The 27,138-nt window shown below is 49.5% G+C and overlaps 1 protein-coding gene across 3 annotated transcripts in view; it reads right to left on the bottom strand.

Annotated features, from left to right (window-relative positions):
* Positions 1 to 27,138, bottom strand: part of LOC106610174 (F-box/WD repeat-containing protein 7) — a 197,419-nt gene that overhangs the window by 112,085 nt on the left and 58,196 nt on the right. For all 3 annotated transcript variants that reach the window (XM_082978424.1, XM_082978423.1, XM_082978425.1), the window contains one exon: positions 6,010 to 6,738. In XM_082978424.1, coding sequence (XP_082834550.1) covers positions 6,010 to 6,669 — 660 coding nt within the window. In that variant the 5' untranslated portion in view covers positions 6,670 to 6,738. The remainder of the gene's footprint in view (positions 1 to 6,009; positions 6,739 to 27,138) is intronic.

Here is a 27,138-nt window from a genome sequence, read left to right as displayed (position 1 = left end):
CCACTACGGGGGAATTCAGAGCTTCTGGGCTGGCCACTACGGGGGAATTCAGAGCTTCTGGGCTGGCCACTACGGGGGAATTCAGAGCTTCTGGGCTGGCCACTATGGGAGAATTCAGAGCTTCTGGGCTGGCCACTATGGGAGAATTCAGAGCTTCTGGGCTGGCCACTATGGGAGAATTCAGAGCTTCTGGGCTGGCCACTATGGGAGAATTCAGAGCTTCTGGGCTGGCCACTATGGGAGAATTCAGAGCTTCTGGGCTGGCCACTATGGGAGAATTCAGAGTTTCTGGGCTGGCCACTATGGGAGAATTCAGAGCTTCTGGGCTGGCCACTACAGGGGAATTCAGAGCTTCTGGGCTGGCCACTATGGGGGAATTCAGAGCAGATGTGCTGTTCTCCAGCTATATTTCTCCCAACCTCCCTCTTCATAAAGATGGACTGTCTAAAAATATGTTGGCGTTTATGCGTTCTAAGAAAGTGCTCTCCAACTGTAATGCATAACAACGAGAAATAACAAATACTCTGTAAGAGATGAAACTGAATCAAGGTCAATTACAGAGCAATCTGAATCACCTGCTGGAGGTTGGCTTTCCTCTAGGTCCGACAGCAGTTGAATTTCTACTTGCACATCATCATCTGCACATCCATCACTTCAGTGTTAATTTGCTAAATTGTAATTGCTTCGCTACTATGGCCTATTTATTGCCTTACCTCCTTACTCCATTTGCACACACTGTATATAGATTTTTCTATTGTGTTATCGACTGTACTTTTGTTTATCCTATGTGTTGTTTTTGTCGCACTGCTTTGCTTTATCTTGGCCAGGTCGCAGTTGTAAATGAGAACTTGTTCTCAACTGGCCTACCTGGTTAAATAAAAGGTGAAATAAAAAAATACTAAATAAATAAACTTGTGTCTTGTCGCAAAGTCAGCAACACCAGACAGTCCGACACACACTAACCAAATTGAAAACGCTTGACACTTACGGAGATAATTGCATGAGAAGAGAACAGAGGATTAAGAGACTGTAGCCGTTAGCGGTCCCGTGAGGCCGCCACATTAACAACTCCACACATGCTCACCAGTAGCAGCACCACCTTCATGGTGCGATTCCCCATTGCAGGAGGAAGACAACGGGTCAGGCTGGACTGGAGGATGAGGAGCAGTCAGTCACTGTTACTGAAAAGCTCAAGGAGACAGACGGGCCACTTCCCTGTTGTTGACAAGTGTTACTGTCACAGCTCCCCCGCTTGTGGCGCGCTCGGATGTGAATGGAATCGCATTCACTGCTCCAGTAGCTCTCCCTCCCTCCCTCTCCATCTCTCCAAGGTGTTTGACTGCTACAGCTCGATCACGCTCACAGGAGAGAAGGGGGTGGGTTGGTACGGCAAAAAAACATGTGGCACATTTCATGCCGCCCGGCGGCTGCACAACACGTGTGAAAGGTGAACAGAGCCACATGGCTCGGCACAAAGAGACACATTCCAGAACCGCCTGAAGGGACGCACCACGCGGCCGAGCCCAAGTTACCTCCCATGTTATGTAGAACAAACATGCCTCTCTTAACCTGTTGGGGCTAGGGGGCAGTATTTGCACGGCTGGACAAAAAACGTACCCAATTTAAACTGGTTACTACTCTTGCCCAGAAACGAGAATATGCATATAATTGTTAGAGTTGGATAGAAAACACTCTAAAGTTTCTAAAACTGTTTGAATGGTGTCTGTGAGTATAACAGAACTCATATGGCAGGCCAAAACCTGAGAAGATTCCATACAGGAAGTGCCCTGTCTGACAATTTGTTCTCCTTCATTGGCATCTCTATCAAAAATACAGCATCTCTGCTGTAACGTGACATTTTCTAAGGCTTCCATTGGCTCTCAGAAGGCGCCAGAAAGTGTAATGAGATGTCTGCAGTCTCTGGGCTAAGTACAGCAGCTCTGTTTGTTACTGGTCAGGCTGAGAACAGTGACACTGGAGATGCTGGCCATGTTTTTCTTTCTCTCTTTGAACGAATACAACGTCGCCCGGTTGGAATATTATCGCTATTTTACGAGAAAAATCACATACAAATTGATTTTAAACAGCGTTTGACATGCTTCGAAGTACGGTAATGGAATATTTTGCATTTTTTTTGTCACGAAATGCGCTCGCGCGTCACCCTTCGGATAGTTACCTGAACGCACGAACAAAACGGCGCTATTTCAATATAACTATGGATTATTTCGAACCAAAACAACATTTGTTGTTGAAGTAGAAGTCCTGGGAGCGCATTCTGACGAAGAACAGCAAAGGTAATCCAATTTTTCTTATAGTAAATCTGAGTTTGGTGAGGGCCAAACTTGGTGGGTGTCAAATTAGCTAGCCGTGATGGCCGGGCTATCTACTCAGAATATTGCAAAATGTGCTTTCGCCGAAAAGCCATTTTAAAATCTGACACCGCGATTGCATAAAGGAGTTCTGTATCTATAATTCTTAAAATAATTGTTATGTATTTTGTGAACGTTAATCGTGAGTAATTAAGTAAATTCCCAGGAAGTTTGCGGTGGGTATGCTAGTTCTGAACATCACATGCTAATTTAAAAAGCTGGTTTTTGATATAAATATGAACTTGATTGAACAAAACATGCATGTATTGTATAACATAATGTCCTAGGAGTGTCATCTGATGAAGATCAAAGGTTAGTGCTGCATTTAGCTGTGGTTTTGGTTTTTGTGACATATAGGCTTGCTTTGAAAATGGCTGTGTGATTATTTTTGGCAGGGTACTCTCCTGAAATAATCAAATGTTTTGCTTTCGCTGTAAAGCCTTTTTGAAATCGGGCAGTGTGGTTAGATTAACGAGAGTCTTGTCTTTAAAATGGTGTAAAATAGTCATATGTTTGAGAAATTGAAGTTATAGCATTTATGAGGTTAAATGTCTTAACATGTAGAATAAGGAATCACGTCAGCTCTATTCATGATATTAACTTTCATCTGCAGTGTTCCAGACGTTGGCCTACAGAACGGAGGCACAGCGAGCTCCAAACCAAGCTCCAGCCCTAACTGAAGGCCTGTCCTGTAAATCGGTAGCCCCAATGTCATACAAGTCCTGGGATAAACTTGGCACTTGCCCGAGGACAAAACAGGGGTGGGGGGTAGATGGCACACATTCGTCCTTCTCTGGAGTGATAAATCTAGTCCAATAAAATGGTCTGCGGCCTGGTCTCCTCGTCTTTCAGGAGAGGCTCTGTCCTTGTAGCGGAGGGCTACCCCGGGAGCAAGGCTACCAGGCAGGCCGAGTTTGTCACTTTACTGTCGTTCATTATTTCTCCTGACTAATTAAAGAGTGATTTCCGAGGGCGGCGGAATAGATTTCCCTTCACGGGTTGGCTGAGTGATATGAGAAGAGCAGCGGGGAATGGATGACCTGTCAGTCCAACACAGCACCGTGTCGATCCTGTTGCCAAGACAGACAGCAAGATGTGGTTAGACGAGGACACACTAGAGTAGGTGGGCGGCCAAGCACTGAGCTGTGTCCTTGGTGAATGCTCTAGTCTATCTCAACTGACTGAGCTTTACTTGAAGTACTATAGGCCTACTTAAATGGATACGTAGGGTCTCATTGCCAATATCCTGATCTACTTCTCCAGAGAACGCTGGTAGCTACCATAGGCTTCGTCATTACGCTGACGCTATTTAGCATTGGCTCACAAAACTACCTCCAACTTCCCTCATACTGGACAGAGTAGATAAAGAGTCTCATTGCCAAAATCCCGACATATCCCTTTAAGAAATAGTCAACCCTACTGTTTCTACTGTATCAGTCTTTCAAACAATATTTCTGATTGTGTCAACAACAGTTGATTGACGACCCATAACCTGATAGCCAATTAGAGTTTAAGTAAAGCTCAGCTGAAGTAAACATAGTGGTGCTCAACAGCGACTTTGAGAAGCGTCGCTGGGAACAATCCTTCAGGACACTCAATCTTCACTTATGGATCCTCGAAATAGAAGGTAAGGCTTCTTGAAGTCAGCACCTTTGCTGCTTCTACCAAGAAGGAATGTCACAGACACGGGTCAGGCATGCAACCCAAGAAAGGTTGCCAGCTACCGCTATATGTCAATCAGCACATAATTCTCCCTGTATGACCTATGCATTGTAGAGTATAGAAATAGAATGTCTAGTAATTCCATTTCTATCTTGAAGATCAGAGGTATTCAACTCCTACCGTACGAGGTTCAGAGCCTGCTGGTTCTCTGTTCTACCTGATAATTCATTGCACCCACCTGATGTCCCCCAGGTCTACAAATCAGTCTGATTCGAGGGGAACAAATGAAAAAAAAACGCAGTGGAACTGGCTCCGAGGTCCAGAGTTGAGTTTGAGGGTTGTAGACCTTCTCATAGTACCTATTACAGACTACTGGAAATGTTCTCTTAGAAGTTTCTATAGGCCAATATGCTATAATTGTTTGATATGGGATTAACACATTGCTGTAGCATTGCAATCTGACCAGAGACAGCCTGACAAATGGCTGAGGGGTACAGCTAGTGGAGTGTAGAGGGTATGTGAATAGCATTTCAAGACCAAATCACAGGCCTTTTTATTGGCATTTTCAACAGTTGAGAAGTTAACTCCATGAATTTAAAAATGTTGTTTCTTCTTTTGAACACAAGAGGGAGCCATTGGATTAGAAATACAGCAATACTGTACTGCTCTGTTAAGGACTACGACAGTTGTGGTTCACGTTCAGTATCAACAATTGCTCATGTCATGCCTGGAGGCAAGGGTCGCTAGATTATTATGCACTGTTCGAGGTTTTGCACATTTCTGAAAGTGTCTGCTTTGAAACAGAGCTTGACTGCTTACCGTCACCTTCTCAGGGATGTGGAAAAGCAAGGAGCATAACTTACTTTGATCCTATTCACACAATACTGTACCTGTTTCTATGTACATTCAGACCATCACAGTAGGACACACACACAACATAAACACTGACCACAGGTTAGTGATGTCACAATACCAGAATTAGTATCATAATATTAGATACCATCATGATAGCAAGGGGGAAAAGAAGGCCTATTAGCCAGTCACAGAACGCGACTTGATCCAGACAGATCTTTAGGAGTTCAATATACATATTTTTATTTAACTAGGCAATATCATTACAATTGACATTGATCTAAAACAAATAATTGTATGCATTAATGAATCAATTTGACTTTGTTTTTACCAATCTAACTGCATAACAATAGAAAAGGTAATCATTCATTTGAATGGTAAATCTCTGATAAATTGGGGAAATCAAGATGTAGCCTTGGCCTATTCACAATACAGGTGAATGCATATTCAATAGGAGTGTGTACAAGCATTGAGTTATTGTTTTGGCTGATTTCACAGGGCTACAGATGACAAACAATGTTACCCTTCCATGAGGGACTTATTTTATTGAACTGATCAACAACATTTGCATAGAAGTCTAAGACTCATGATGTCATTCACACTCAGTTTGTGGCTCCAGCAAAGACAATCTTGACTGGAAGAGACGTGAGGCGAGGGCGATTACATGAATTAATACATTTTTTGGAGACAATCAGCAATAGTGTGTGTTATGGTTTGCATATTATCGCCAACAAGGTACATGGGTAGTGAACTGATGTACACTTCAGCTGTAAGCTAGTAAGGAAACTTAGCTAACAAAGCTGGAAGCAGTATCTTCTTGTTCTAGCCTGTAATGGACACGGGTGTTAACTTCTGTTCAGCATAAGTGGTGATGCAGCCCAGACTCCCAGGGAGTGCACTGGTTCCTCAGGCCAGGCTAGAGCTAGCAATGAGGAAGTGGAATAGGCACGATAAGGCGACGTTGGCTGCGCTGATACAGACTTGATCCTCTCTCAAATCAGAAGATGGCGTGAGACATTTGACAGAAGAACGAAAGTAACAATTCTAGTAGAGAAGCGTTTTTCAAGGTTCTAGTATCTAGTAAGTTCTGGTATACTGTGAAACACTAACACTGGTCAGGTCTTACCTTCTTCTTGATGGGTGAGCTTTGGTGTTGGTATCCCGAGGACTGGTCCAGGTTGTTGTTGGGGACAGACGCATCACTCCTGACGGAGGGTGAGTGGAGGCCGTCCTCCTCCTCCTCCTCCTCCTCCCTCCCGCTCTCCTCCGAATGCTCAAAGTCATCACTGTCCTGGTCCATCTCCTCCTCGTCCTCCTCCTCCCTCCCCGTTCTCTCTCCTCCCTCTGTCCTTTCCTCCTCCTCTTCTCCCTGCTGGCTGCCACTGTTGTTGTTCTCCTCTTCCTCCTCCTCCTCGTCATCCCCCCCCTGTTGCCGTCGCTCCGCCTCCCACATCCACCGGCCGCCCTTGGTCCCTCCTCCGTTCACCTCGTTGGGTACTCCTCCATCCTCCTCCTCTCCGTCTCCCCGGGGCCCATTCTCCCTGGAGGTCCACGGCTCTTCCACTCCTTCCCCCCCTGCCGAGGCCGCAGGCTGGACTCTGGACTGCTGGTGTTCTTGGTCCTCCACCACCCGGTTCATGTGCTCCTCCTCGTCGGCCTCCTCTCCAGGCTGCTGGCCCTGGGGCGTCCGGGCCGAGGAGGAGGCGTTACCTCGCTGGGCCCCCGGGCCCCCTCGCCGGCCCCCCAGGCCCCGCCTGCTGCCCCCCGACAGCAGATCCTGGTTCATTTCCAAAAGCCAGCTTGCTACCTCCTGGACCTTCACTAGGCTGTCTGAGGAGGAGAATGGCTTGGCATTCTGTAGGAGAGAGATACAAAAGGAGCGAGAGACAGAGGAAAAAAACAGAGAGGGGGGAGAAAAGAGGAGATATTGGAGTTATCCATCTCATACACACAGACAATTGCAATGCTGACGCTCACCAAAAGAAAGTGGAAATAACCCCTTCATCTTTTATTCATAACGGTAGAAATAAAACAAAGCATTTGTGCTGGGAGATGCACGAAATGGTTGCATTTTGGTGGAGAGACAATAGAGGAAAGCTTTGGATCACACAGCACGGGCCTTGAAACTTCTACAATAACTAAGTACCAAGCCTCAGCGTGACACACACACACACACACACACACACACACACACACACACACACACACACACACACACAGAGCTACTGGTATTCTAGCCTCTGACACAGCCCATCTGTCATGATATGAAAGCAACGACATTCCTGGCTCCATATGGAAGACTCCAGTCCAACTACTGTTCTTAACCATTGGGGTAATTTGGAATTGGATGGCGGCTGTGGAACATTGTTCAGAATGAGAATCAAAAGTCCAGCTCTGTTATGTTTAGAGCTGTTTATCATCCGAGGCTACTGGTCTACTGACAGTGAATCTGGTGGTTCCCAGAAACTTTAGCCTAATCAAAATAAATCAAAATAAACCGTGCTGAGGAATTGAACTCGTCTTGGTAAACATACTGTAGGCTTGTGTCAGACAGCTTGTTCATGCTGTTTGAAGCCTGCCGTTATTCACAAAATTATAGAAGTTAATCACGCAAGCATTATATGATGTAGCCTGTTTGTGCCATCTTGCCAACTCCTATTGACAGCACAAACAGATCTGGGACCAGGTAAGGGCGTAAGCCGACATCACAATAAAAGGCCATGTTAGCTAGTTAGATGACAGAGACTCTGTACCAGAAACTGATGGAGTCAAGTTACCCAACATGGCACCGCCTTCACTCTGAAGCCAAAGGGTCAGAAAGCTCATTATGTACGGCCTGAAGATGAGAATGAATATGACGTTAGTCCATTAGCCGTGACAGCTAGAGTTTGGAAAGACAAGTGAGGGACCGAGTGAGGGAGCAGGGAGGAGTGCAGGCTAGAGGAGAAGGAGTGAGGGAGCAGGGAGGAGTGCAGGCTAGAGGAGAAGGAGTGAGGGAGCAGGGAGGAGTGCAGGCTAGAGGAGAAGGAGTGAGGGAGCAGGGAGGAGTGCAGGCTAGAGGAGAAGGAGTGAGGGAGCAGGGAGGAGTGCAGGCTAGAGGAGAAGGAGTGAGGGAGCAGGGAGGAGTGCAGGCTAGAGGAGAAGGAGTGAGGGAGCAGGGAGGAGTGCAGGCTAGAGGAGAAGGAGTGAGGGAGAGGAGGAGTGCAGGCTAGAGGAGAAGGAGTGAGGGAGCAGGGAGGAGTGCAGGCTAGAGGAGAAGGAGTGAGGGAGCAGGGAGGAGTGCAGGCTAGAGGAGAAGGAGTGAGGGAGCAGGGAGGAGTGCAGGCTAGAGGAGAAGGAGTGAGGGAGCAGGGAGGAGTGCAGGCTAGAGGAGAAGGAGTGAGGGAGCAGGGAGGAGTGCAGGCTAGAGGAGAAGGAGTGAGGGAGCAGGGAGGAGTGCAGGCTAGAGGAGAAGGAGTGAGGGAGAGGAGTGCAGGCTAGAGGAGAAGGAGTGAGGGAGAAGGGAGGAGTGCAGGCTAGAGGAGAAGGAGTGAGGGAGCAGGGAGGAGTGCAGGCTAGAGGAGAAGGAGTGAGGGAGCAGGGAGGAGTGCAGGCTAGAGGAGAAGGAGTGAGGGAGCAGGGAGGAGTGCAGGCTAGAGGAGAAGGAGTGAGGGAGCAGGGAGGAGTGCAGGCTAGAGGAGAAGGAGTGAGGGAGCAGGGAGGAGTGCAGGCTAGAGGAGAAGGAGTGAGGGAGCAGGGAGGAGTGCAGGCTAGAGGAGAAGGAGTGAGGGAGCAGGGAGGAGTGCAGGCTAGAGGAGAAGGAGTGAGGGAGCAGGGAGGAGTGCAGGCTAGAGGAGAAGGAGTGAGGGAGCAGGGAGGAGTGCAGGCTAGAGGAGAAGGAGTGAGGGAGAGGAGGAGTGCAGGCTAGAGGAGAAGGAGTGAGGGAGCAGGGAGGAGTGCAGGCTAGAGGAGAAGGAGTGAGGGAGCAGGGAGGAGTGCAGGCTAGAGGAGAAGGAGTGAGGGAGCAGGGAGGAGTGCAGGCTAGAGGAGAAGGAGTGAGGGAGAGGAGGAGTGCAGGCTAGAGGAGAAGGAGTGAGGGAGCAGGGAGGAGTGCAGGCTAGAGGAGAAGGAGTGAGGGAGCAGGGAGGAGTGCAGGCTAGAGGAGAAGGAGTGAGGGAGCAGGGAGGAGTGCAGGCTAGAGGAGAAGGAGTGAGGGAGCAGGGAGGAGTGCAGGCTAGAGGAGAAGGAGTGAGGGAGCAGGGAGGAGTGCAGGCTAGAGGAGAAGGAGTGAGGGAGAGGAGGAGTGCAGGCTAGAGGAGAAGGAGTGAGGGAGCAGGGAGGAGTGCAGGCTAGAGGAGAAGGAGTGAGGGAGCAGGGAGGAGTGCAGGCTAGAGGAGAAGGAGTGAGGGAGCAGGGAGGAGTGCAGGCTAGAGGAGAAGGAGTGAGGGAGCAGGGAGGAGTGCAGGCTAGAGGAGAAGGAGTGAGGGAGCAGGGAGGAGTGCAGGCTAGAGGAGAAGGAGTGAGGGAGAGGAGGAGTGCAGGCTAGAGGAGAAGGAGTGAGGGAGCAGGGAGGAGTGCAGGCTAGAGGAGAAGGAGTGAGGGAGAGGAGGAGTGCAGGCTAGAGGAGAAGGAGTGAGGGAGAGGAGGAGTGCAGGCTAGAGGAGAAGGAGTGAGGGAGCAGGGAGGAGTGCAGGCTAGAGGAGAAGGAGTGAGGGAGCAGGGAGGAGTGCAGGCTAGAGGAGAAGGAGTGAGGGAGAGGAGGAGTGCAGGCTAGAGGAGAAGGAGTGAGGGAGCAGGGAGGAGTGCAGGCTAGAGGAGAAGGAGTGAGGGAGCAGGGAGGAGTGCAGGCTAGAGGAGAAGGAGTGAGGGAGCAGGGAGGAGTGCAGGCTAGAGGAGAAGGAGTGAGGGAGAGGAGGAGTGCAGGCTAGAGGAGAAGGAGTGAGGGAGCAGGGAGGAGTGCAGGCTAGAGGAGAAGGAGTGAGGGAGAGGAGGAGTGCAGGCTAGAGGAGAAGGAGTGAGGGAGAGGAGGAGTGCAGGCTAGAGGAGAAGGAGTGAGGGAGCAGGGAGGAGTGCAGGCTAGAGGAGAAGGAGTGAGGGAGAGGAGGAGTGCAGGCTAGAGGAGAAGGAGTGAGGGAGAGGAGGAGTGCAGGCTAGAGGAGAAGGAGTGAGGGAGCAGGGAGGAGTGCAGGCTAGAGGAGAAGGAGTGAGGGAGCAGGGAGGAGTGCAGGCTAGAGGAGAAGGAGTGAGGGAGCAGGGAGGAGTGCAGGCTAGAGGAGAAGGAGTGAGGGAGCAGGGAGGAGTGCAGGCTAGAGGAGAAGGAGTGAGGGAGCAGGGAGGAGTGCAGGCTAGAGGAGAAGGAGTGAGGGAGCAGGGAGGAGTGCAGGCTAGAGGAGAAGGAGTGAGGGAGAGGAGGAGTGCAGGCTAGAGGAGAAGGAGTGAGGGAGCAGGGAGGAGTGCAGGCTAGAGGAGAAGGAGTGAGGGAGCAGGGAGGAGTGCAGGCTAGAGGAGAAGGAGTGAGGGAGCAGGGAGGAGTGCAGGCTAGAGGAGAAGGAGTGAGGGAGAGGAGGAGTGCAGGCTAGAGGAGAAGGAGTGAGGGAGCAGGGAGGAGTGCAGGCTAGAGGAGAAGGAGTGAGGGAGCAGGGAGGAGTGCAGGCTAGAGGAGAAGGAGTGAGGGAGCAGGGAGGAGTGCAGGCTAGAGGAGAAGGAGTGAGGGAGCAGGGAGGAGTGCAGGCTAGAGGAGAAGGAGTGAGGGAGCAGGGAGGAGTGCAGGCTAGAGGAGAAGGAGTGAGGGAGAGGAGGAGTGCAGGCTAGAGGAGAAGGAGTGAGGGAGCAGGGAGGAGTGCAGGCTAGAGGAGAAGGAGTGAGGGAGCAGGGAGGAGTGCAGGCTAGAGGAGAAGGAGTGAGGGAGAGGAGGAGTGCAGGCTAGAGGAGAAGGAGTGAGGGAGCAGGGAGGAGTGCAGGCTAGAGGAGAAGGAGTGAGGGAGCAGGGAGGAGTGCAGGCTAGAGGAGAAGGAGTGAGGGAGAGGAGGAGTGCAGGCTAGAGGAGAAGGAGTGAGGGAGCAGGGAGGAGTGCAGGCTAGAGGAGAAGGAGTGAGGGAGCAGGGAGGAGTGCAGGCTAGAGGAGAAGGAGTGAGGGAGCAGGGAGGAGTGCAGGCTAGAGGAGAAGGAGTGAGGGAGCAGGGAGGAGTGCAGGCTAGAGGAGAAGGAGTGAGGGAGCAGGGAGGAGTGCAGGCTAGAGGAGAAGGAGTGAGGGAGCAGGGAGGAGTGCAGGCTAGAGGAGAAGGAGTGAGGGAGCAGGGAGGAGTGCAGGCTAGAGGAGAAGGAGTGAGGGAGCAGGGAGGAGTGCAGGCTAGAGGAGAAGGAGTGAGGGAGAGGAGGAGTGCAGGCTAGAGGAGAAGGAGTGAGGGAGAGGAGGAGTGCAGGCTAGAGGAGAAGGAGTGAGGGAGCAGGGAGGAGTGCAGGCTAGAGGAGAAGGAGTGAGGGAGAGGAGGAGTGCAGGCTAGAGGAGAAGGAGTGAGGGAGAGGAGGAGTGCAGGCTAGAGGAGAAGGAGTGAGGGAGCAGGGAGGAGTGCAGGCTAGAGGAGAAGGAGTGAGGGAGCAGGGAGGAGTGCAGGCTAGAGGAGAAGGAGTGAGGGAGCAGGGAGGAGTGCAGGCTAGAGGAGAAGGAGTGAGGGAGAGGAGGAGTGCAGGCTAGAGGAGAAGGAGTGAGGGAGCAGGGAGGAGTGCAGGCTAGAGGAGAAGGAGTGAGGGAGCAGGGAGGAGTGCAGGCTAGAGGAGAAGGAGTGAGGGAGCAGGGAGGAGTGCAGGCTAGAGGAGAAGGAGTGAGGGAGCAGGGAGGAGTGCAGGCTAGAGGAGAAGGAGTGAGGGAGCAGGGAGGAGTGCAGGCTAGAGGAGAAGGAGTGAGGGAGCAGGAGGAGTGCAGGCTAGAGGAGAAGGAGTGAGGGAGCAGGGAGGAGTGCAGGCTAGAGGAGAAGGAGTGAGGGAGCAGGGAGGAGTGCAGGCTAGAGGAGAAGGAGTGAGGGAGCAGGGAGGAGTGCAGGCTAGAGGAGAAGGAGTGAGGGAGCAGGGAGGAGTGCAGGCTAGAGGAGAAGGAGTGAGGGAGAGGAGGAGTGCAGGCTAGAGGAGAAGGAGTGAGGGAGCAGGGAGGAGTGCAGGCTAGAGGAGAAGGAGTGAGGGAGCAGGGAGGAGTGCAGGCTAGAGGAGAAGGAGTGAGGGAGAGGAGGAGTGCAGGCTAGAGGAGAAGGAGTGAGGGAGCAGGGAGGAGTGCAGGCTAGAGGAGAAGGAGTGAGGGAGCAGGGAGGAGTGCAGGCTAGAGGAGAAGGAGTGAGGGAGCAGGGAGGAGTGCAGGCTAGAGGAGAAGGAGTGAGGGAGCAGGGAGGAGTGCAGGCTAGAGGAGAAGGAGTGAGGGAGAGGAGGAGTGCAGGCTAGAGGAGAAGGAGTGAGGGAGCAGGGAGGAGTGCAGGCTAGAGGAGAAGGAGTGAGGGAGCAGGGAGGAGTGCAGGCTAGAGGAGAAGGAGTGAGGGAGAGGAGGAGTGCAGGCTAGAGGAGAAGGAGTGAGGGAGCAGGGAGGAGTGCAGGCTAGAGGAGAAGGAGTGAGGGAGCAGGGAGGAGTGCAGGCTAGAGGAGAAGGAGTGAGGGAGCAGGGAGGAGTGCAGGCTAGAGGAGAAGGAGTGAGGGAGCAGGGAGGAGTGCAGGCTAGAGGAGAAGGAGTGAGGGAGAGGAGGAGTGCAGGCTAGAGGAGAAGGAGTGAGGGAGCAGGGAGGAGTGCAGGCTAGAGGAGAAGGAGTGAGGGAGAAGGGAGGAGTGCAGGCTAGAGGAGAAGGAGTGAGGGAGCAGGGAGGAGTGCAGGCTAGAGGAGAAGGAGTGAGGGAGCAGGGAGGAGTGCAGGCTAGAGGAGAAGGAGTGAGGGAGCAGGGAGGAGTGCAGGCTAGAGGAGAAGGAGTGAGGGAGCAGGGAGGAGTGCAGGCTAGAGGAGAAGGAGTGAGGGAGCAGGGAGGAGTGCAGGCTAGAGGAGAAGGAGTGAGGGAGCAGGGAGGAGTGCAGGCTAGAGGAGAAGGAGTGAGGGAGCAGGGAGGAGTGCAGGCTAGAGGAGAAGGAGTGAGGGAGCAGGGAGGAGTGCAGGCTAGAGGAGAAGGAGTGAGGGAGAGGAGGAGTGCAGGCTAGAGGAGAAGGAGTGAGGGAGCAGGGAGGAGTGCAGGCTAGAGGAGAAGGAGTGAGGGAGCAGGGAGGAGTGCAGGCTAGAGGAGAAGGAGTGAGGGAGCAGGGAGGAGTGCAGGCTAAAGGAGAAGGAGTGAGGGAGCAGGGAGGAGTGCAGGCTAGAGGAGAAGGAGTGAGGGAGAGGAGGAGTGCAGGCTAGAGGAGAAGGAGTGAGGGAGCAGGGAGGAGTGCAGGCTAGAGGAGAAGGAGTGAGGGAGCAGGGAGGAGTGCAGGCTAGAGGAGAAGGAGTGAGGGAGAGGAGGAGTGCAGGCTAGAGGAGAAGGAGTGAGGGAGCAGGGAGGAGTGCAGGCTAGAGGAGAAGGAGTGAGGGAGCAGGGAGGAGTGCAGGCTAGAGGAGAAGGAGTGAGGGAGCAGGGAGGAGTGCAGGCTAGAGGAGAAGGAGTGAGGGAGCAGGGAGGAGTGCAGGCTAGAGGAGAAGGAGTGAGGGAGCAGGGAGGAGTGCAGGCTAGAGGAGAAGGAGTGAGGGAGCAGGGAGGAGTGCAGGCTAGAGGAGAAGGAGTGAGGGAGCAGGGAGGAGTGCAGGCTAGAGGAGAAGGAGTGAGGGAGCAGGGAGGAGTGCAGGCTAGAGGAGAAGGAGTGAGGGAGCAGGGAGGAGTGCAGGCTAGAGGAGAAGGAGTGAGGGAGCAGGGAGGAGTGCAGGCTAGAGGAGAAGGAGTGAGGGAGCAGGGAGGAGTGCAGGCTAGAGGAGAAGGAGTGAGGGAGAGGAGGAGTGCAGGCTAGAGGAGAAGGAGTGAGGGAGCAGGGAGGAGTGCAGGCTAGAGGAGAAGGAGTGAGGGAGCAGGGAGGAGTGCAGGCTAGAGGAGAAGGAGTGAGGGAGCAGGGAGGAGTGCAGGCTAGAGGAGAAGGAGTGAGGGAGCAGGGAGGAGTGCAGGCTAGAGGAGAAGGAGTGAGGGAGAGGAGGAGTGCAGGCTAGAGGAGAAGGAGTGAGGGAGCAGGGAGGAGTGCAGGCCTGGGGAACAGTGGGAAAGCTCCATCCCGGTCATGTTGTTTCGTTAGCCTCTTGGGTGATCACGGCGATGGTCTATGTGACAGACTAGAACAGGACACATTCACCTTGTCCAGGTACGCAGACAAAGTTGAACCTGAATGAGTTCCCTCAGAGCCATGCATTTAGAGAAATACATGACTGAGTTCAAGGTCGGTGTCCCTCACTCTTATAGGAGATGACAATAGGAAGGTTGTCTGACTGACACCCACCCCCATCAAACCTGTCTATCACCTGGTGGAAAATAGCCTAGCTTAACCTACATGCCATCCCCTCCTTTTGAAGTCGGCCACATTCCGTCTCCAGTTCCCCAGGGGAGGTGACAGTTTGAGAGACTGGACCACCTCCACTGACACCAACAGGAAGTGAGTGCACTCCGTTATAACAGGAATAGACGCCGGCCTGCCTGTGAATTCCAATCAGAGGACGAGTCTCTTGATAAACTGGCAGGACACTGACACTACGCCAAAGCAATGAATCAGCCACCGAAAGAAGAGCCAAGAGAACAGGAATCTGTAGGCTAAACATGACAGGTTCTACAAAGGCTTGTCAAGAACATGTGAGAGCACAGTTTTTAATCCTAATCTAGCGTCAGAAACATTCGTGATGTTCATTCTGAGAAGAGGGATCCTCTTCCAGTACTTGATTGAAGAACCAGCAGAGGGAGTACTTTGACAGAGTCCTGCTGAAATCCCATTCAAATCAACCAGAGAAGACTTCAACGCCGTAGGTCAGAGATTCCCAAACTCCTTCCTGGGGACCCTAAGGGGGGGCACGTTTTGGTTTCTGCCCTAACACTACACAGCTGATTCAAATTAAAGCTTGATGATTAGTTGCTTATTTGAATCAGCTGTGTCGTGTTAGGGCAGAAACCAAAACGTGCATCCCTTAGGGTCCCGAGGACAGAGTTTGGGAAACACTGCCATAGAGCATTCATCATAACTTCAACACCAGATATCATTCATCCACTACGATCACCATGACTAAGATGCTTACTATGATACCGGACCAGTATAATGGTCCATAGACAAATAGTAGCCTATGCTTCATTAAGACAACCTGTATGGAGCTAATGAGATCATATAAAGGTCAAAGGTGACGGGTGAGCAGCAGAGGTGTTACATGCATAGAACTGGAATTACATTGTGCTTTTTACCATTCTAGTATTTCTATCGGTTATAAAGGGCAGTGTTAAGACAAGACGAAATAAAACATTTGTCAGTGTTAATCAGACAGCGAAAACAGTGGGAGGTCAATACAAATTCACGCACGCACGCGCGCGCGCACACACACACACACACACACACACACACACACACACACACACACACACACACACACACACACACACACACACACACACACACACACACACACACACACACACACACACACACACACACACACACACACACACACACACACACACACACACACACACACACACACACACACACACACACACACACACACACACACACACACACACACACACACACACACGGAGCTGTGGTGTGTAATGACAGGATGCCATTAGGTTGTGTGTAACAAGGTAAAAGGTGACAAGAATAAAATGGCAGCACTCAGGACAAGAGGGCCAGACTCTCTCCACAGCATATAATGTGGCACAGAGCTGGCCCTTCTGTGGGAGCGGGGCCCATTCAAACATGCCCAACTGTTGCTTTACTGTTATGGTTAGACCTATTCTTTACTGAGCAGGTGCCTCTAGTCTAGCCAATACAACGCAAGTACCTTTCAGCAGCAGTTAAGAAAACACAATAATTATCCAGCTGCACATTTACTACTACAGCAATAACCTGGAAGTACGGAGCCCCAAGGGAATAACAGAGTAGTGGCGTGGACTACCTGGAATTTCTATCAGTCACAAGCACCTGCTCTAGCTAGTTTATTTCCTAACCAATATTTCCTTCTTAAAATGTGCTTTTCATTTTGGGCTTGTTTTAAGATAGAGGCAGCTTCTCGTTTGATGACTTCAACCTTGGACAATCAGCGGGGTTCCTCCAGCAATGCTTAAATCAGCCTCCAATTAACGTAAGAGAATGTTTTCCGACCGCCGTACCGACCCAGTGCTTTGCTCGTTAGCGTAACCCCTCTGATTAATGTCGTCTCCAACAGGAGGGGAAATGTTATTGCTAATTAGACCACCCAATCAAGAGAGAGAGAGAGAGAGAGAGAGAGCCCAGACAGAAGGCTGGCGGAGGTTAGAGTTTGAGACACTGGCTGGTGTCAGTGTCTGCTATATTGCTTAAAAACAGAAGCTCTCTCGCTCTTCCCCTCCCTCCCTCCCCCTCCCTCCCCCTGCTCGGTGTAATTGAGGATGGTTAAAGCCTTCTCGTCGTTTCATGTTTGGCTCTGATCTGTGGGGCCCCAAAGCCTGCTGTGAACACATTGCTAAAATCGGCCACAGGGGCAGGAATTACAGTAGAGCGGAGGGATTATCCGGTGCAGGGCAGATCCAGGGGTGAATGGAGGGATACAGCAGGGCAGCACAGCTGGGGGACTGATGGAGGAAGCTATTAAAATGCTGGTTAGGGGAGGTGGAGGGGGGAGTCAATGCACCTGTTGGGAACCGTGGGAAAATTGACTAAATCCTAAATGGCACCCTAGTCCCTATACAGTGCACTACTTTTGACCAGGGCTCATAGTGTTCTGGTCAAAGTAGTGCACTTTCTACGGGACAGGGTGCTATTTGGGATGCATCCATAATGTGCTTAACTTTTCCTGGAAGGACGCTTGATTGGTAGATGTACCTTGTCTTTATAGGAGTAGTTGGAGGACAATGTCGCTGTCCCAACATGCCTTGCACTGAGGTTATTTCCATGTGACTGAACAGATGTGCTTAGACCCTTTAAGACTGTTTGTGCTATTGAGAATATTAGTAACTCAAATAGTGTTCTCTCTCGCCTACCCTTCCTGCCTGCCTCGCTCTCACACAGTTCTCAATGGAACATGACTAAGCCACTCTCTCCGGCCAGTGACATACTGCATCTGTAAATATGTCCTGAATGGCGCCCCATACTGGCCATCTGCTCTCTGGGGACTCAGGCATCCGGGCATGGCTGTCACCCCCTTTACCCCCTCAATGCCCCCCAGGGCAGCAGGGCTTCCCAGTACACTAGGGCTTGGGAAATGACCTTTATCTAGGCAGGGTTCCTTCATTTCATTCCATCGTCCACTCTTCACTGGTTGTGCTCTAGCTAGACAGACTCCTGGTGGGAAGATGGTCTAATCTTTAACCCCGGACACTCCAGGGAACTGGCTTTTACGGATAGGGCTAAACTGAAATGTTTCTTACAGAAGAACTATGGAAAGAGTCTGCATAACCATGGTAGCAATTAGAAATTAACAGTTTGAAGATCATGGGAAAATTAGACTAAAAAAGGTGAGAACAGCAGCTCACCTGACAAGACTAAATCTAAACATTATGATTTTATGTGCCTTTTACATTTATTCTACCTTTCGCGGGATTTGTTGATAACGAAATCGGAAAACACTCTGGATACATTCAGTAACATAAGAACATTCCTGGGAAATGTGGGGTAGGCGCAACAAAACAAAAAAATGGCAAGGGTTTGAGTGAGAGGTCTAACTGGTGTTTCCAAGTCACCACACACACACACACACACACACCTCTCCAAAGTGTGCACAGTTGACTCAGAAAAAGAGTATTCAACTATAAGGGGCTTTTGGAGCTCTCCTAGCTGTGCCGTTGAGGAACTGGAGCAAGCACACTTGCAGTTGTTTCGTTTGGAACACAGCCCTGCATCCCCGCCATCACACATTACTGTTGTTTACGCTATACAAAAACGGTCCCTTATAAATCTCAATCTGGGTCAGGTGGACATCTGAAAGCTTGTTCTATTGCCAACATGACTAGCTAAATTACAAAACCCGATTTTACAGCGTTAGGCTTTCACAAAGCAATTCAGAGAAGCAGATCGTCATTTTGGTGCGCGTAGAACGGAGTCGTTTGCATTCAGACGTGTGGTCCGTTGCAAATGTTCTTCACAAAACAACATAGGCTTATTCTGTTCAGAACAACCCAGGGTAGAGCGCCAAGTAGTCTTGTAACTGTACATCAAACAGTGATCATAAATGTTGAGGCTGTATGACGTGGCATTTTGTGAGGAAATGTAAAGTGCACATTTGGATACAATTGTTTGACATGCTTGAATGACAAAGCGGTATTTATTATAATCCTTATTGTCTCATCTTTTAAAATATATAGTCCGCGTAATTTACAGCATTTCCTTCAAATCAGACAAAAATGATTTGCAGACGCTGCCCAATTAGCGGGAGGGATGAGGGCAACTTCTTGTCGCTCAAAGTCAGAACATCTGTCAGCCAAATCCCATCCAGCGCCGTGAAGCAGAGCCAGGGCTCTTACGTCATGTATAGCGTGCTACTGTAGAGCCACTACGTTCCAATTTAGGCTCTTATCCGTGTCCAAATCTGCCATTTTCAACCCGTATACGGGTACGAGTGTAAAGGGCTACGTATGGACTTCTCATGACTATGTGAAGTGTATGTAGTGTGACCATGCAGTGTGACCACTTCAGCTCCCTGACCTGAGTTACTATGCAGCCCAGTCCTGGTGTCAGTTCAAAACACAGCCAGTGTTATTACTCTGTGGATGAGAGAGCACAGCCTCTGACTCGGAGGCGTCAGGGCCTGGCACCACGTCAAGTGTTTAAGTGGAAGAGGGAGGAAGTGGGGGGGGGGGGGGGGGGGTGGCTTGCAGGGGGGAGGAGTTCTTATGTACACATCTACATTGCAAACACAACATTGTAATACCCATCCAGCATGTAAAATAGCAGACTGTCTGGTTAGCAAGTCAAGGTCCAGCCACTGCATCAGAGGATTCAACTTTTATTTCTCTGCAGTCTTCACAAGAAGGCTATCGGCCAGTAGTCAGGCTGTCTCTATAATACTAAGCGAGCGGTGTCTGTTCTCTGATGTTAGGGTCTTTGACGGTGGGGGATAGGGGATTGGGGGGGGGGGGGGGGGGGGGACTGGGTGTCAGGGGAGACTCTCTGGTGGCGTGGGCAGCTGTCACTAGGCAACTCTGGGGATCAGAGAGGTGACCGTCTGACAGCCTCCTCACCACATCACTGACCAAACAACCCCCACACACACCCCCTCCACAGGTCTCACTGAACTGTGCCAATTAGGCCTACTAGAACATAAAAGACAATAGTAAGACATCGTACTTAGTGACCTAAATAATGTTTAGTTCTCAGAAACGCCTGTAGCAAATGCTTGATTAAATAAATAAATAAATAAATAAATATCCTGAGAAAGCGGCAGATGGGTGATTTTTCCAAGTGGTGTGTCCACTCTAGCGGTCAGATTTACAGCAGACAGAGCTTAGCTAAAGAGGGTAAAGCCTTGAAGGTCCATTCAGCCGGGTCAGCTGTTCTGGATTGACGAGTGCCATGGGGGCAGAATGGGATGTCCGTTTGGATCGCCATGGCGACAAATGATGGACATGCAGTCACACACACACACACACCTATCAGAACCTGGATCCAGCAGTTGGTTTCCACAGGTGACAGTGCTGGAGGAGTTCAAATCAAACTTTGTCCCATGCGCCGAATACAACAGGTGTAGACCTTATCGTGAAATGCTTACAAGTCCTTAACCAACAATGCAGTTCAATAACGAGGCTATATACAGGGGGTACTGGTGCCGAGTCAGTGTGCAGGGGTGCAGGTTAGAGGTCATTTGTACATGTAGGTAGGGGTGAAGTGACTATGCATAGATAAAACAGCGAGTAGTAGCAGTGTACAAAACAAATGTAGGGGGTCAATGCAATAGTCCGGTGGCCATTTGATTAATTGTTCAGCTGTCTTATGGCTTGGAGGTAGAAGCTGTTAAGGAGCCTTGTGGTCCTAGACTTGGCGCTCCGGTACCGCTTGCTGTGCGATCGCAGAGAAAACAGTCTATGACGTGGGTGACTGGAGTCTGACAATTTTATGGTCTTTTCTCTGACACCGCCTATTTTATAGGTCCTGGAATGCAGGAAGCTTGGCCCCAGTGACATACACAGGGCCGTATCGCACTACCCTCTGTAGCACCTTATGGTCAAATGCTGAGCAGTTGCCATACCAGGCGGTGATGCAACCTGTCAGGATGCTCTCGATGGTGCAGCTGTAGAACTTTTTGAGGATCTGGGGACCCATGCCAAAACTTTTCAGTCTCCTGAGGGGGATATGGTTAGGCCGTGCCCTCTTCACGACTGTCTTGGTGTGTTTGGACCATGATAGATCGTTGGTGATGTGGACAACAAGGAACTTGAAGCTCTCAACCTGCTCCACTACAGCCCCGTTGATGTGAATGAGGGGATGTTCGGCCCGCCTTTTCCTGTAGTCCACAACCATCTCCTTTGTCTTGCTCACATTGAGGGAGAGGTTGTTGTCCTGGCACCACACTGCCAGTTCTCTGACCTCCTCCCTATTGGCTGTCTCATCGTCGTCGGTGATCAGGCCTACCACTGTTGTGTCCTCAGCAAACTTAATGATGGTGTTGGAGTTGTGTTTGGCCACGCAGGTCGTGGGTGAACAGGTGTCATGACGTTGCCCTCTTTGAGTACAGGGAGGACAGTTGACCCCCTCCCCCTTGCACCATCCCCCAACCTACCTCCCCCCACCCAGGCCCTGTGTGAAGGGGTGGTAAAATTCTAGGGAAGAATCTCCGGCCACATGGCCCATAGAGAGACATAGGAAATTCTTCAAACTCACAGAATTGGGGAACCGAACGACATTTATGTTCTGGAGAAGGTATAAAAGAATGGTGAAGAATCCAGCTACGAACTGGTCCGCTTGGTACAATTTTGTGATACTCAGAAGAGACAATATAGCCACATTACCATAATACTGTTTATATAATAGCCTCAGCTATGGGACTTGTATCCAAATGGTTGTATAAAATGTATTAATAAGGATAAAGCTATTTGGAATACGTTGAGATGCCATGTACTGATGTTAATGTGATAGAATGTATTTCTGTTCAAAAGCTTAGATCAGTCATCGGCACGCCCCCCAGGGACACAGACAGGACCAGGCGTCATGTGACAAGCCTGTTCTACGTTCACGTATAAAACCCCACCTAGAAGTTATTTCTTTAGACCAGCTTACCTCAGAAGAGAGAGCCAACGTTTGACCCGCAATTCCTCTACTGAAAGTTAACTATACCACATGGAAACACCCATTCTATAACGACATTAATGAATGTCGCTTTGAAAGATACATTCTAACCGAGAGAGAGAGAGAATGCGGACAACAACAAAAAAAACTCTCCAACAGAACGACTCTCCAACAAGGATCCCAACGACACACTGAGCGTAAATATATATTGATTGCAATTGTTCCCGAATGAGTGAGCGTTCATGTGCAAAGGATTACCATATCAATTGTTAATATTAATGAACTCTGTGTGCCTCCTCAGCTGCCCTTTTATGACCCTTTGTTTAACAAGACACCAGCCATGCCTGTTTAGCCCACTAGGGCACATTACTCTACCAATTCTTTGTGACAATAATTACTGTTTGTATGCTTTCTGTGAATTACTTAGTTTAGTAAATAAATGATTTTAAGACAATTGATGTATGGATGACTTTAGTAAAGGCTGGATTCATGCACATACAACAATTTACGACGTTTGGAATGAGACTGGACGCGAGGTAAAATACACCATTTAAACCAGAAGATTAATCGGCCTATACTATAATAGAATATAATATATAATGTTATAATATAGGAAAGTTATATTAGGAAAATGATAACTTTGTAATTTGAATATTTTCCTTGGTGCCCCGATCTCCTAGTTAATTACAATTAAACGATTAATCAGTTTACTCACGTGATAATAATTACAGGGAGTTAATTGATAAACATGTCTTCAGTTTAATGGTGACCCAAAGACACGACACAGGGAATACAGGAGGGGACTAAGTACACACCCCTGAGGGGCCCCAGTGTTGAGGATCAATGTGGCAGACGTGTTGTTGCCTACCCTTACCACCTGGGGGCGGCCTGTCAGGAAGTCCAGGATCCAGTTGCAGAGGGATGTGTTTAGTCCCAGGGTCCTTAGCTTAGTGATGAGCTTCGTGGGCACCATGGTGTTGAACGCTGAGCTGTAGTCAATGAACAGCATTCTCACATAGGTGTCCCTTTTGTCCAGGTGGGAAAGGGCAGTGTGGAGCGCAATTGAGATTGCGTCATCTGTGGATCTGTTGGGACGGTACGCGAATTGGAGTGGGTCTAGGGTATCTGGGAGGATGCTGTTGATGTGAGCCACTTCATGGCTACCGATGTGAGTGCTACGGGCGGTAATAATTTAGGCAGGTTACCTTCGCTTCCTTGGGCACAGGGACTATGGTGGACTGCTTGAAACATGTAGGTATTACAGAGTCAGTCAGGGACAGGTTGAAAATGTCAGTGAAGACACTTGCCAGTTGGTCCACGCATGCTCGGAGTACACATCCTGGTAATCCATCTGGCCCCGCGGCTTTGTGAATCTTGACCTGTTTAAAGGTCTTGCTCACATCGGCTACAGAGAGCGTGATCACAGTCATCCAGAACAGCTGGTGCTCTCGTGCATGCTTCAGTGTTGCTTGCCTCGAAGCGAGCATAATAAGGCATTTAGCTTGAGTGGTAGGGGTCCCGTGTGGATCAGTTGGTAGAGCATGGTGTTTGCAAAGCCAGGATTGTGGGTTCGATTCCCACGGGGGACCAGTACAGAGAAGAAGAAAAAAAAATGTATGAAATGTATGCAGTCACTACTGTAAGTCGCTCTGGATAAGAGCGTCTGCTAAATGAGTAAAATGTAAAAAGGTAGACTCGCGTCACTGGGCAGATCGCATCTGGGTTTCCCTTTGTAGTCCGTAATAGTTTTCAAGCCCTGCGACGAGCGTCAGAGCCGGTATAGTAGGATTCAATCTTAATCCTGTATTGAAGCTTTGCTTGTTTGATGGTTCGTCTGAGGGCATAGCAGGATTTCTTACAGGTTGTCACATCAATTACTTATTTATCAGGCAGGAGATGAGCAACTTAGCAGAACAGCTAAGAGCTGTGTTACCGAGAAGTGGACTGTGGGTATGTAACAGCCGATATCATCAGTCTCTTAGTTTGCTCATTGTTAACGCTCCTAAAAAGGTACACACCATTGGAAGTGATAACAGCTTGCAGAAACCTTGCAATGATGTGTTTTGCATTTTGACCTTTGATTAGTCATGGACGTGAGCATTTCTTATTGTTACCATGTACCAGATACATATGACAGAATATGATGAGTGAAAATAAAATAAAATCTCAAACCAGTTCTTACCAGTCCACTGGCAAAATGTGACGAGCATGACACACCAAAGCCATGTTCGATTCGGATGGCCACATTGATATTCCGGTCGAGTGATACTCGTCTGCCAGACTGAAAAGAGGACAAGGCCAGAAAGACAGGCCGGAATAGCACATCTCATCCAGTTTCCCTGAACACTAATCATTCTGTAATGGATGACTGATATCTACTTTCAAATTCAGCACCGGATGGGACAGAAATCTCCCCAGTGAACATGGTCTCAGACTGTTGGGACAGCGAGAGGGAGACAGCAAGTGAACAGATAAGAGGGGTGCAGTGTGTGTCATTTTCCTCTTACTTTCTTCCTTTTACTGTGGCCGATGCTTCTCTGGCAGGCCATTTGTCTCAGAGGAAGCTGGGCCATGGGAGACGGCAGAGGTTCTGAACTACTCCCACCAAATGGCGTACACACTGCACAGTACCCTGCCCTGAACTCAGTCACTGTTACTAGCTGGCTACCACCCGGTACTCTACCCTGCCCTGAACTCGGTCACTGTTACTAGCCGGCTACCACCCGGTACTCTACCCTGCCCTGAACTCAGTCACTGTTACTAGCTGGCTACCACCCGGTACTCTACCCTGCCCTGAACTCGGTCACTGTTACTAGCCGGCTACCACCCGGTACTCTACCCTGCCCTGAACTTAGTCACTGTTACTAACCGGCTACCACCCGGTACTCTACCCTGAACCTTAGTCACTGTTACTAACCGGCTACCACCCGGTACTCTACCCTGCACCTTAGACACTGTTACTAGCCGGCTACCACCCGGTACTCTACCCTGAACCTTAGTCACTGTTACTAACCGGCTACCACCCGGTACTCTACCCTGCACCTTAGACACTGTTACTAACCGGCTACCACCCGGTACTCTACCCTGCACCTTAGACACTGTTACTAGCCGGCTACCACCCGGTACTCTACCCTGAACCTTAGACACTGCTTCCCTATGTACATAGTCAATGAACACTGGTCACTTTAATAATGTTTACATACTGTTTTACTCACTTCATATGTATATACTGTATTCTAGTCATGGCTCATCCTATATAACTACTGCTGTACACACCTTTTCTATTCATATACTGTCCATAATGTCTATACACACCATCACATACATATATATTTATATGTATAAATGTACTTGTTTTGATGTGTGCATGTTTTTGTATTTTTGGGTATTACTGCACTGTTGGATCTGGAGAAACAAGCATTTCGCTGCACCTGAGATAAGACCTGCAAAATATGTACGCGACCAACAAAATCAGATGCGTTCCAAAAGGAACAGCGCCGACAAAATTGGAAGAAAACAAGCCGTTCCCGTGGTTACCGGTAAGCTGCTTCCCTCTAAAAAGAAATGTTTCAGAGCAATCATCTGTCCAGCTCGCCTCTAGTGTATGAGCCCCTGGATGGATGAATGGATGGATGATAATGAAACTAAAGGATGAAGTAAAAAGAAAAAAGGGACGAATGATAATTTCAGATAATTCTTTTGTAGGGTTTTTCTGTAACATTGACAAGATTTGGGACACACTGAGGTCCCCTTGCTTTAGCCCACTGACAAAATGAGACACCAGCCAGGTACATTTCTCTAGCCACACTTCACCTCCTTAGAAACTGCAGAGACACAGTCGTAGGCTACACACACAAAAGGAAATGAATGCGCTTTGTGTTGTGGAGCTGTATGCGCCGGCTGGCATTGACAAAGTGACGAGTGGATAGATGGCCGGCCATTTTGTGTCCGTTTCCCTGAAACTACTTTTCTTTGTGACCTCCAGGAAAGAAACTGGGTTGGCTGAGTGGCTCCGTGTGTGTGGATGCCTGGCTCTCCAAGTCTCAAGCGCTGTGGTGGAGACTGGAGCATTAGCCTCATCTCAGATTGCAGGGCTCCCCCTGGGACCTGTATTTCAGAGCTGTGAGCTCGACAGAGGAAGGCTATGAATAGCTGAACCCGGTATGCCTCCTATAAGGGAATTGCAAAGGTTCTGTAATTAGGTTCTTAAACATCACATGAAAAATGTTTTGTTATTGTTGCCGAAAACAATCGCGGTGGAACACACACACACACGACAAGAGCGCATGTCCGCGAGAGACAGTGACGTATTGAATCACAGGGGAGGGATGAAGGTAATTATTTCTGGTTCATTTACAGCCTCTACAAAGCGTGGACCACCAGTGAGACACCTCCACCAGCTAGCACTATAGCGAGGGATTTTACTCTAGGTTGAGGTCAGAGGGTGAGAGCAGAACGTATACCTAGGAAGTGGATGATGCAGGTGTGAGCTTGGCTTTCCTGAGTGACACACAGCCCAAATGGGTACTGTATAGAGAGTCTCACCTCATACAGGAAACAGGTAGGATGAGGTCACTAGGACCAAAACAACAACTGCCTGGCAGACTTCCTCTTCAGACTGTGGCAACCTGCCCATAGGTGGTAGAGGGTAAGAAAGCAGCATTTATTTCCTTATTAAATAACAGAAATGGCAGAATGCTTCAGTTGCTGACAGAAAAACGTACATTTTTTTTTTTACTTAACTCTTAGTCGAGGTAATTGGTGGAGGTGTATATAAAAAGTGTAGAAGTAATTATAATTCTATGGTGGGAACTAAGTTACCTCCGTCAGCAGAAAACTCCTGAGGAGTAATCTCAGCAACATCCCAAATTCCATTACCATGTGCTTTAATGCGATTTAAGAGACAGATCTTACACGAGCGGGAATACCCTGCGGCAAAACAAATGTTTGTCATTCGTAATATCCCATAGGCATATTGCAGTTTGTCTTCATCCACAACTTTGCTGGATAAACAAAAAAAATACAAGCTTGACTTGCTTTCTAATAAGCCTACAGATGGTTCATGTTTTAATACTACAGTTATGGGATTTTAGACTTCAGAATATGGCTATCGTAACAAACAATATTGGCATCCTGGCATCCTGCTAAATGAAAGCTGTGTTGAATTTAGTACGGCAAGGGTTTATAAAAGGCTGAGATCGTACAGGATGATAAAATACTTCTGGCACAATGAACTGGGAAAAGTTACCTGAGTGTTTAAAACGGAAGCCATTATCTCAAAAGGTTGTGCATATCAGAGCATCTTGCAAGATGACCAAGTGAAAGCAGAAACAGAACACCATTAGAACTTAAACATTAAGCTTGGGGTTTTATGCTCTTCTTATCAGACCACAAATGCATGGGAACTTTCACAGTCTCCGTTTAATGGACAATGAGCCAAAAGCAATAATGGGGATGTAACGAGCTGGTATCGTTCGTGAAATATGCTTTGATTGCGCTGTAAAAAAAACAAAACAGCCAGCCATTGGACTCTTTATCGACCGACCAAAAGCTTTTCCCCCATCCACAGGAATAATATAAATGGGTGTGAATGTTTATAGTTTAAGGCTGGGTCTTGTTAGTTAGCCTAGCGCACAGAACTGTGGCAGCTGGGCCCAAAACAGTACCCAGTGTAGCTGCTGATAACAGGGGTTGTTGGGCTTCTGTGGCGTGCTGTGCCAAGTCTGGAGCTCCAGAGACAAAGACACAGCTGTGTGTGGCACACCCAGGCACCACTTCAGCTTCTTCAGCCCAGGCACAGTGCCCTCATCTGGGGGCACTTCAGACCGGCAGAATGCCCCTTATGGTGGACTGCTGGGCTGCTTCAGGCCGGGCCAAGTTCTCCACGGGCCATGAGGGGTGGCCAACG

The sequence above is a fragment of the Salmo salar genome, chromosome 08 (genome assembly GCF_965601325.2).
Source record: "Salmo salar chromosome 08, fSalSal1, whole genome shotgun sequence".
Taxonomy (NCBI): domain Eukaryota; kingdom Metazoa; phylum Chordata; class Actinopteri; order Salmoniformes; family Salmonidae; genus Salmo; species Salmo salar.
The sequence above is the reverse complement of the archived record's forward strand: the minus strand, read 5'-3'. Positions and strand labels throughout refer to the sequence as shown.